The sequence below is a fragment of the Myripristis murdjan genome, chromosome 8, assembly GCF_902150065.1.
Source record: "Myripristis murdjan chromosome 8, fMyrMur1.1, whole genome shotgun sequence".
In the NCBI taxonomy this organism is placed as follows: domain Eukaryota; kingdom Metazoa; phylum Chordata; class Actinopteri; order Holocentriformes; family Holocentridae; genus Myripristis; species Myripristis murdjan.
This window is the reverse complement of record NC_043987.1, coordinates 31,226,671-31,237,051: the sequence shown is the minus strand read 5'-3', so window position 1 is coordinate 31,237,051 and position 10,381 is coordinate 31,226,671. Positions and strand designations below refer to the sequence as shown.

The following is a 10,381-nucleotide window of genomic DNA, read 5'->3' as shown; positions in this document are numbered from 1 at the left end:
AATACATGGATCAAAATTTTCCCACTGCTGAAATCTATGGTGATAAGCTGTATCACCTAATCAGATTTCCTTGTTTTGCCACTAATGTGGCAAGTGACATTTCAAATTATGTGATTGATGATTGATCTGCTCAGCATGTTATTTAATGTATAAAAAATGAATCAAAGTGAAGTAGCACCAAAAACAAACAAACAAACAAACAAACAAACAAACAAAAAAAAAACAGATTTTTCATCTTCATTTTTAGATATTGGCCTGACGAGTTCAGCTCAGATTAATGACTTTGACTGGAAATATATAATTCATTGTATAATGCACTTATCAACAATAACAGCACCAAGTGCTTGCCCTGCAACACCTCCCACCACAGCTCCCACTGGACCACCAACAGATGCTCCCACTGCATTTCCAATGTACCTTCCAGTAACAGTCCCAGCTGCAGTTCCAGCTGCAGGTATCAGAGTAGGACCAAGCTGCTTAATAAAAGAATTGTCTTCCTCAGGTTTTATTCTTGCATATTTGAGTGTCAGATTGGGGTTATTTCTCCTAAGTCTTATCATTTCTTCTGTTATGGCTTCCTCAGCCTCTTGGAGCATTTCACTGGTGTATTGACTTCTTCAATTTCTCTGCACCATATTTTTGATCTTCTGCAGCAGCTCAGCAACTTGAGATGAATCCTCGCTTCCGTTGATGAAAACATGATACCCTCCATGGCATTACTGGATGAATTGTTGGAGATTTTGATTTTCACCAATTATTTCCTCTATAAAGCCTCCTTCAGCCTGCAGATCATCTCCATGGGTGAACAGGACCATAGTGTACCTCTCTATCTTTTTGCCAAAGATTCCCTGAATGATTTCCACTGTTTTCTGTTCTTCTGGTGTGAATCTGCCCAGCTAGAGCACAACCAGGAACACATGAGGACCAGGAGCAGCAAATGAGATGCATTTTATGACCTCTTTCAGCACATCATCTTGTTTTGTTTTGTCAAACCAACCAGGGTGGCCCTGTGGATTTGTGGTGGGAAACAGACTTGGAGACAGACCATCAAACTGTCCATTTTCCTTTTTGCACTTTGTTGTCACTGAGGAAGAGGACAGCTTAGAGGGAAAAGCTTTTCTCCTCAAGATGGTGTTTCCAGTTGCACTTTTCCCAACTCCAGTCTTCCCAGTGAGCACAATCCATAGTTCTTGATTCTCTGTTGAATTTTACAAGGACATTATTGATGTGGTAAGAACTGCCTCAGGCTTGACATTCAAATATGCATCATCAACCTGCCAACACCGTCTTTTAATTCATGCAAAACCACAAATGTGGTAAAATCTCACAGCCTGAAGCAGATTGTAACGCTGCAAGTACTACCTCCAAACTTTTTCTCTTGTCGTCCACATTTCAGAGGTGATACTGGGGAACAAGACAGTAATAGTGTGTTTACATTACTGCTGCTCTTCTGCAAGTCTGGATACTTTTTATTCCATTAGAAGAATAAATAATATAAAAAACATGGCAAACAGTGATAACATCCATTCAGTGGTGTGATAAAAGTCCAATCAGGTGGCTGGGTTGAGGTGATGTCATCTGTCTAGGGTTCGGGTCAGGGAAGTTGTTTTGCTTCCTTTTCATGTTGCCTGGGCTGATGAGAACTTCATAAGATAAGACTGACACAACACTTTGTTGACAGTGCAAAGTCAACAAAGTGTTGCACTCTGGTTTATGTGGGCGTGTGCTATAAAAATTTTTATTACTTATATGACTGACTGATTGAGCACCAGGACCAGAGAAGGTCACTTTGTACTTGAATAGATATTTTCTTGTCATATATACACTCCTGATCAAAATCTTAAGACCAGTTGAAAAATTGCAAGAATTTACATTTTGCACTGTTGGGTCTTTAGAAGGTTCTAAGTAGAGCTGCAAAAATGCAAAAAGAAGAAATGGGAGTGAGAGAAAAAAAAATTGAGTGAGCAATTTATTGCAAACAACCATTAAATTGAAATAGGCTGTTCATCAGCTGATCAAAAATTTAAGACCACAGGCTTTAAAAGCCCAAATCTTGGCAAAAATGTGGATTCAGTGTCATTTTCTTGTTTGAGTTTGTTGAGCTGCATAAGCAAGGCCTCTCACAGCGTGCTATTGCTGCTGAGGTTGGATGCAGTAAGACAGTCATTTTAAACTTCTTAAAAGATCCTGAGGGTTATGGAACAAAAAAGTCAAGTGGTAGACCCAAAAAAAATTTCACCGGCCCTGAGCCAGAGGATCCAATTTGCTGTCCGTCAAGACACGGGATGATCCTCAGCCCAAATTAAGCTTGTTACTGGTGCCAACTGCAGTCCCAGAACCATCAGACGGCATCTGCGAGAGAAGGGTTTTAAGAACAAAAAACGTCTTCAAAGGCCTCGTCTCCTTCAACGGCACAAAATTGCCCGTTTGGAGTTTGCACGAGAGCACCAAACATGGGACATTGAAAGGTGGAAGAAAATTTTATTCTCTGATGAGAAAAAATTTTACCTTTACGGTCCTGATGGCTTCCAACGTTACGGGCATGACAAGGAGATCCCACCTGAGATGTTTTCTACACGGCGGAGGGGGCGCCATCATGATCTGGGGGGCTTTTTCCTTCAATGGAACATTGGAGCTTCAGGTTGTGCAGAGGCGTCAAACAGCAGCTGGCTATGTGGAGATGTTGCAGGGGGCATCCCTCATGACTGAAGGCAATCGTCTGTGTGGTAATGACTGGGTTTTTCAACAGGACAAGGCTGAAGTTCACAACGCCCGCCAGACAAAGGACTTCTTCCAGAGAAATAACATCACTCTTTTGAACCATCCTGTGTGTTCCCCTGATCTAAATCCAACTGAGAACATTTGGGATTGGATGGCAAGGGAAGTTTACAGAAATGGACACCAGTTCCAGACAGTGGATGCCCTCTGTGAAGCCATCTTCACCACTTGGAGCAACATTCCCACTAGCCACCTGGAAATACGAGCATCAAGCATGCTGAAATGAATCTTTGAGGTGATTACCAGGAAAGCTTTTTTGCCTTTGCCATCAGGAGGTCATGACAGTGTGGATGCCTGACAGAAAATGACAGTGAATCCACATTTTTGCCAAGATTTGGGCTTTTAAAGGCAGTGGTCTTAAACTTTTGATCAGCTGATGAACAGCTTATTTCAGTTTAATGGTTGTTTGCAATAAATTGCTTCCTCTTTTTTTTTTTTTTCACTCCCATTTCTTCTTTTAGCATTTTGAAGCTCTACTTAGAGCCTTCTTAAGACCAAACAGTGTAAAATGTAAATTCTTTCAATTTTTCAACTGGTCTTAAAATTTTGATCAGGAGTGTAAACTTTTTTTGACCTGCTGAAGCTGAAAGGGGATTTTTTTCATTAATGATCAACAGAAAAATCTTTAAGAGAGAAATAATTTTACACAGGTTTTCTTATCTTTATATTCTGACAGAGTAGTAGACCTAGCCCATGGGTTTTATATTTCATAGATTACACGGCTAAGTAGGTAGGTAAGGTCGGCCCCATCCCTCACAAATCAAAGCACTGAAAAAAGGAAACAGAAAAAAACCTCTGATTTGTGTTGTCAGGTATGTAATAATAATCACATAATAATAATTATAATAAGATCGGCCCTGTTGATCTTCCTGCACAGGTGTTTCCACAACTCGGGCGACTTCACCACAAACTCCTGCGACAGAAAGACCCTGAAACCACATCCTGATGTCCTGTTTTATGTGTCAGAGCCGCTCTGTTGTGTTGTCTGAATGTTTTACAATGCAGCGGTGAGGGTTGGTGAGGTTGTTGGCTTTTCAAAGAGGCTCTACTACACTGATGGCTACAAAGAGCATGACAACAACAATATAAGAAAGGCCAGTATATTAGTTACAGTGGGATGAAGGAACTGGATGTAAGACAGAGTATGGTCTGAGGAGACTCTGACTGAAACATCATATTTGTTATTTATTGTCAGAATAAAAATATCTTTTCAAAAGAGAGAGTGTATTTTATCATTATTGCCTTTACTTAATATCGTCTTTATAGTGTGTACCAGGAAGAATTGATTATTATTGCTCATTACAGTTACAGGTGAGATTGGAAGCTAAATCTTTTTGTGACTTCAGAATAGAGAATTTGTACTATTCTAGTTCATATTTGTGAAAAGTTCTGTGCCTTGCCAAACCCAAATGACATCTAAGCAAAAGTAAAGTAAAGTTTACTTTCCTTACCAGGCTGAGAAAGTCTGCTGGCCATGATCGTCTTGTTGAGGTTGAAGCTCTCTGTTATCCGGTCTCAGCTGCTGCTCTGCTGTTTTTCCTTTATTTGATATCCTCCTTCTAGTTCCCTCCCCTAAATCATGAGCTCCTTGCATGATCAACATGACGACTATGGGTGGTTTCTTATGGACAGATAGATCCAAACTCACTGATATGTGACACTTACTTTTACTTTCAGATTACATTTCAGGTAAAAAGGTACAGAGAAAGTAAGATAAAAGCTGCACATGTAAATACTAGAAGGATCAAATTTGTCCTTCCAGAAAAAAAGAGAGTTTACATTATGTGGGAGAGGGGTAAGTTGAGCCATTTTTCATATTTAGGATCACTACATCATAGTTTTGTCACTAACTAATATATCTGCATATATTTCAGGATATTGTGCATCTCTACAAACAAACAGAATGAGTGTAAACATAACTTACCCCGTGTATGGGGTAAGTTGAGCATAGGAGCGGGGTAAGTTGAGCTGTATATACACTTATTAAGTGTATGGGGCTCTGGCTCAACTTGACTTACTTGACTTAAGCCCTTTGCTCCTCTTGGGTGCATAGGCCACTGACAAATATCCTCCATTTCACTCTGTTGGTGGCTTTTTGCTCAAGCTCTCCCCAGCTGAGCCTACTCTCCGACATTTCTGCCTCTACACTTCTTCTCCAGCTGTTCCTGAGGCGGCTCAACTTACCCCTGGCCAAATGGCTCAACTTACCCCAGAACTACCATTTTGAATTTTTTAGTCCCCACAGCTAAAATAGTGCACTTTTATGCTAAGTTTATGACCTCATGTTGTAGCTCATAGATACCACAACTGATGTATAAAACAAATTTAAAATGATCCGTTTTGGTCATAACACAATTCTCAGGAAACTGATGATAGACTAAATTCACTTTCTAGAGTAAAAATGTTTTTTTTGGAAATAAATGTCTAACCACTTTACCCATGCAGTTCTTACCTTCACATACTCCATGAAATGATGCCTTCCTCTTAAATATTTGGTCAAATGATCAATGTTTTTTACCGTTTCCTAGCAACAGGGGGTGGCTCAACTTACCCTTTGGCTCAACTTACCCCAGTCTCCCCTACATTGAACGTTTTTCGAAAATTAAAAAAAAAAAAAAAATATATATATATATATATATGTTAAAAAATGAGCGACCACAAGGTTTTGGATCTCTGTGAAAATCTAATTCTGAAACACAAAAATGCATATTGATAATGACTGCATTTTTCTTGTAAAGTAAAACTACTTCTTCAAGTGAAGTAACATAAAAAGGAAAACCAAAGGCATCATTTGCGGCTGCAGCTCTCGTCCTTCCTTTCTTCCTTGTGGAAGACCTTTCCATCAGGCTGGGTGACCCAGCTCAGCTCCACGCCTTCACTCAGGCCCTGGTCCTTCAGTCTCTGACGGAGCTGACAAACACAAACACTCCTAAATATTGTCTCAGTGTTTGTTGTGTGTGTTTCAGCCTTGTCTCTAAAGGTATTTTATAGAGCCAATGTGTTCTTGTGCCAAGACGTTCTGGGCTGCTGCTCATGCTGCAGTGATGGTGGCTCGGCCTCAGAAACACCACGCTGGTATAACACCAATATTGCAATTCTAATAACACTAGGAGGAACAGGACTGTGAGGAATTGGAGTAATAAATGTTTCCACCATGTCATATCTCAACAATAAAGGAGGAAACTTCCATTTTGTTAATTACAGCTGCAGTTCATTGGGCCCAAACCAGCAGAACCTATTGTACAGGATGGGAGGGGCACAGCTGACAGTCTTTTGTCTTTTCTTGTGACACTGAAGCCAGGTTAGTGTGTTGTCACTCAGCCTCAGCAGCACAGGGACAGTTAGATCATTCATGTTCACCCCTGGCATAAGAATAGGCACATGGGTCATTCCATGTCATTTCAACAAATTTTCAGGACATCCCACACAGTTGGGTCTCAAAAATTCTGACATTTTCACCAGTTGTTCCTTATTTATCCAATAGGCACACTGTAAAATTTTGGTTTGCTCAGATGGATACTTCTTGAGATACGGCCAATTAGTGAGGGGGTTATGTGTCGATTTTGGTGCGTTTTTCGTGTGTCGTTATTTTTCCTCCATTTTCAGGTGTCAATATCTCAAGAACTTCACCACATAGGAAACTGAAATTTGGTACGGCAATACACCTCCATCTACTCTATCAGAATATACAAAAACATCTGTCATACATCATAAATGGTAGGCATGCCAGCCCCTCAAAAATGGAAAAAGAATTACTCAAGTTTCGTGGTCGACCATGTTTGGGCCTTCTGAAAACAACTTTTCATTTGCCCCAGCTTCTCAATTTTTTCAGAGCTTTGAGATACATACATGGACTGTTCAAATCATTAATGGTTAGTCAGATATATGCATCGGTTTCTGGATGGCAGCCTCTCCAAATCGAAAAAAAAGTTTTCGGGTCAGATATTTATTGGCCCATAACTGCATGTGGGAATGTATGAAAAAAATCTGATCTCTGTTTTAATTTAAAGTTTAAAGCTTACTCTTTCTTGGGATATCAAACAATTTTTCTTTATGCAAGTTCTTCATTTTTATTTTTGATCCCAAATATGGGGCTATTTCACCACTTGCAGCTAGGACAACCATTTAATAGTAGTAATTATGTAGAGGTTAGTGGTAAACCAGTCAGGATGCCTCTTTAATATCTTCAACCAAAACCACATAAGATTCTGAATCCATTCTGCAGGCAGTAGGTCCTGCAATGTCAAAATGAATTCATTAGAAGTCATAATTAAGTGACGTACAATGCTACAGTTTGGATATTTCTGTAATGAGGCTCCTGAATATTCTCTGTTTTTTGTACAAAAGTTAATGGTGTAGAGAAAAGTGTGCCATCTTTTCGGACAGCTTACTAAAGGTGTAAAGCAAATATGCAGGACTGGTGAAAAAGCCAAATAAGCAGGTGGAGAAAAGGGATTGATAAAAGGGTTTTATAGGCTCTTCAGAGACAACATTATTTCTTTACATAAAGAGTGTCAAAAAGCAAAAATCAAAAGAACATCTGAATATTCAGACCATCCTCAGCACTGCTTGCAAGGGAACAAAAGGAAAATACATGACAAATGGCTTGTACTGCCCTCTAGAGCAGGGGTCATGAACTGCATTTCTCCAAGGACCAGAATTTTTCTAGGACTGGATTTTCAGATCACAAAATTTTGATTTATTCAGGCCTAATCAGCCTACATTATTGTTTAATATTTTCATTTTCTTACACAATGTACACTACCAGTTTGGACACACCTTCTTTATTTTTACTACTTTCTACATTGTAGATACATACTGAAGACATCAAATATATGAAGCAAGATATATGGAATTATGTAGCAAAAATGTTAAATTCTAAATATGTTTTAGATTTTAGATTCCTCAAAGTAGCCACCCTTTGCTTTGTTGACAGTGCTGCAAACCCTTGGCCTTCTCTCTATGAGCTTCATGATGAAGTCACCTGAAATGGTTTTGACTTCACAGGTGTGCCTTGTCAGGGTTCATTTGTGGAATTTCTTGCCTTCTTAATTGGGTTGGGACCATCAGTTGTGTTGTGCAGAAGTCGGGTTGGTACACAGCTGACAGCCCTATCTGCACTGCAAAAACTCAAAATCTTACCAAGATTATTTGTCTTATTTCAAGTCAAAAATGTCTTATTACTAGTCAAAATATCTCATTACACTTTAAATAAGACATGATCACCTCAGAAGTAACTTGTTTATACACAATTGTCTCTTGTTTCAAGTGAAAATATGCTTGAAAAAAGTGATTGTCAAAATTTGTTTCTTGTTTCTTTCACTCATTTCAAGTGAATTTTCACTTTTTCCACTGGCAAATTTTGCCAATGAAACAAGCAAATTTTCACTTGTTTCAAGTGAATTTTCACCTGAAACAAGTGAAAATTGTCTAAAAACAAACAAAAGGTGATCATGTCTTATTTTAAGTGTAATGAGATATTTTGACTAGAAATAAGACATTTTTGACTTGAAATAAGACAAATAATCTTGGTAAGATTTTGCGTTTTTGCAGTGTGACAACTGTTAGAATTCATATTATGGCAAGAACCAATCAGCTAAGTAAAGAGAAACAACAGTCCATAATTACTTTAAGAACTGAAGGTCAGTCAGTCTGGAAAATTGCTAAAACTTGAAATGTGTCCCCAAGTGCAGTCGAAAAAACCATCAAGCGCTACGACGAAACTGGCTCTCATGAGGACCGACCCAGGAAAGGAAGACCAAGAGTCACCTCTGCTGCTGAGGACAAGTTCATCCGAGTCACCAGCCTCAGAAATCACAAGTTAACAGCAGCTCAGATCAGAGACCAGATAAATGCCACACAGAGTTCAAGTGGCAGAAACATCTCTGCATCAACTGTGCAGAGGAGACTGTGCGAATCAGGCCTTCATGGTCAAATAGCTGCAAAGAAACCACTACTAAGGAAAAGCAACAAGCAGAAGAGATTTGTTTGGGCCAAGAAAGACAAGGAATGTCCATTCTTTGTGTTTCTTGGTCCAACCAAAGTGGAAATCTGTGCTTTGGTCTGATGAGTCCAAATTTGAGATCTTTGGATCCACCTGTTGTGTCTTTGTGAGACGCAGAAAAGGTGAATGGATGGTCTCTACATGCATGGTTCCCACTGTGAAGCATGGAGGAGGAGGTGTGATGGTGTGAGGGTGCTTTGCTGGTGACACTGTTGGGGATTTATTCAAAATTGAAGGCACACTGAACCAGCATGGCTACAACAGCATCCTGCAGCATCATGCCATCCCATCTGGTTCACGTTTAGTTGGACCATCATTTATTTTTCAACAGGACAATGATCCCAAACACACCTCCAGGCTGTGTAAGGGCTATTTGACCATGAAGGAGAGTGATGGAGTGCTGCGGCAGATGACCTGGCCTCCACAGTCACCTGACCTAAACCCAATCCAGATGGTTTGGGATGAGATGGACCGCAGAGTGAAGGCAAAAGGGCCAAGATATGCTAAACACCTGTGGGAACTCCTTCAAGACTGTTGGAAAAGCTGCACCAATCAGGTGCAGCTTTGTGAGTGAGGCAGGCCTGACTCCTGCATCAGGTTGTGTGGCAACTCGTGGGTAAACTAATAATAAGCTGACAGGTGGACTTTGGTAAATATTTGCTATTTCCCATTTCTGTCTCGGTTGCTCTTATTCAACTGTTTCCTGTTAAGTTAAAATGCAAGAAGGCATCTTTACCTGCTGCAAGAGGGCCTCCTTCATCTCCTCCAGGTCTGCTGAAGAGTCCGTTTTGGTCAGCCTCACCCTCACCACCTGCTTCCTCACAGCAGCTTCTGGAATGGTTGTTTTATGTGAAAGCAAAAGCAGGCACCAGAAGGTTTTTTGTGAAGATTGGACTGCCAGAGTTTCAAAATGATTTGTATGGCAGCAGATCACAACTCACCACTATAACAAGCAAAGAATAACTTCGAAGCACAAGACAAGTTCTCCCATTTGCCAGCCCTTGAAGCCACACAAGACTCTTGAATGCTGCGCTCTGGTTGTCTCTCGTTCCAGTTTTGGAATGATGTGGCGCTTCCATCTGACCACTTCCACGAGTCTCGGAAGAGGCCAATCCACACCGTTTTTCTGGACGGTACCAGGGTCACCATCTCTCTGTTCTCATCTTGGTTCCTCACACTGGCCAGGTCTGTGTGGTGCTGCCTGCAGTAGCTCTGAGCCTCCGCCCACGTCTTGGCATCATTTATTAAAATGAATCTGGGATAGGCCATGGCTCCAGTGGACGCTGAAAATATATACACTCCTGATCAAAATCTTAAGACCAGTTGAGAAATTGCAAGAATTTACATTTTGCACAGTTTGATCTTAAGAAGGTTCTAAGTAGAGCTTCAAAATGCAAAAAGAAGAAATGGGAGTGAGACAAAAAAAAAATTGAGTGAGCAATTTATTGCAAACAACCATTAAACTGAAATAGGCTGTTCATCAGCTGATCAAAAGTTTAAGACCACAGCCTTTAAAAGCCCAAATCTTGGCAAAAATGTGGATTCAGTGTCATTTTCTGTCAGCTATCCACACTGTCATGACCTCCTGATGGCAAAGGC

The 10,381-nt window shown here is 40.2% G+C and overlaps 1 protein-coding gene across 1 annotated transcript; it reads right to left on the bottom strand.

Annotated features, from left to right (window-relative positions):
• Positions 1-340: 340 nt before the first annotated feature.
• Positions 341-4,254, bottom strand: LOC115363689 (GTPase IMAP family member 7-like). Its single transcript, XM_030057966.1, is given in 2 exon segments — positions 341-1,198; positions 4,230-4,254. Coding segments are annotated over 2 exon segments (606 nt in total). The 3' UTR covers positions 341-617.
• Between the last annotated feature and the right edge of the window lie 6,127 nt (positions 4,255-10,381).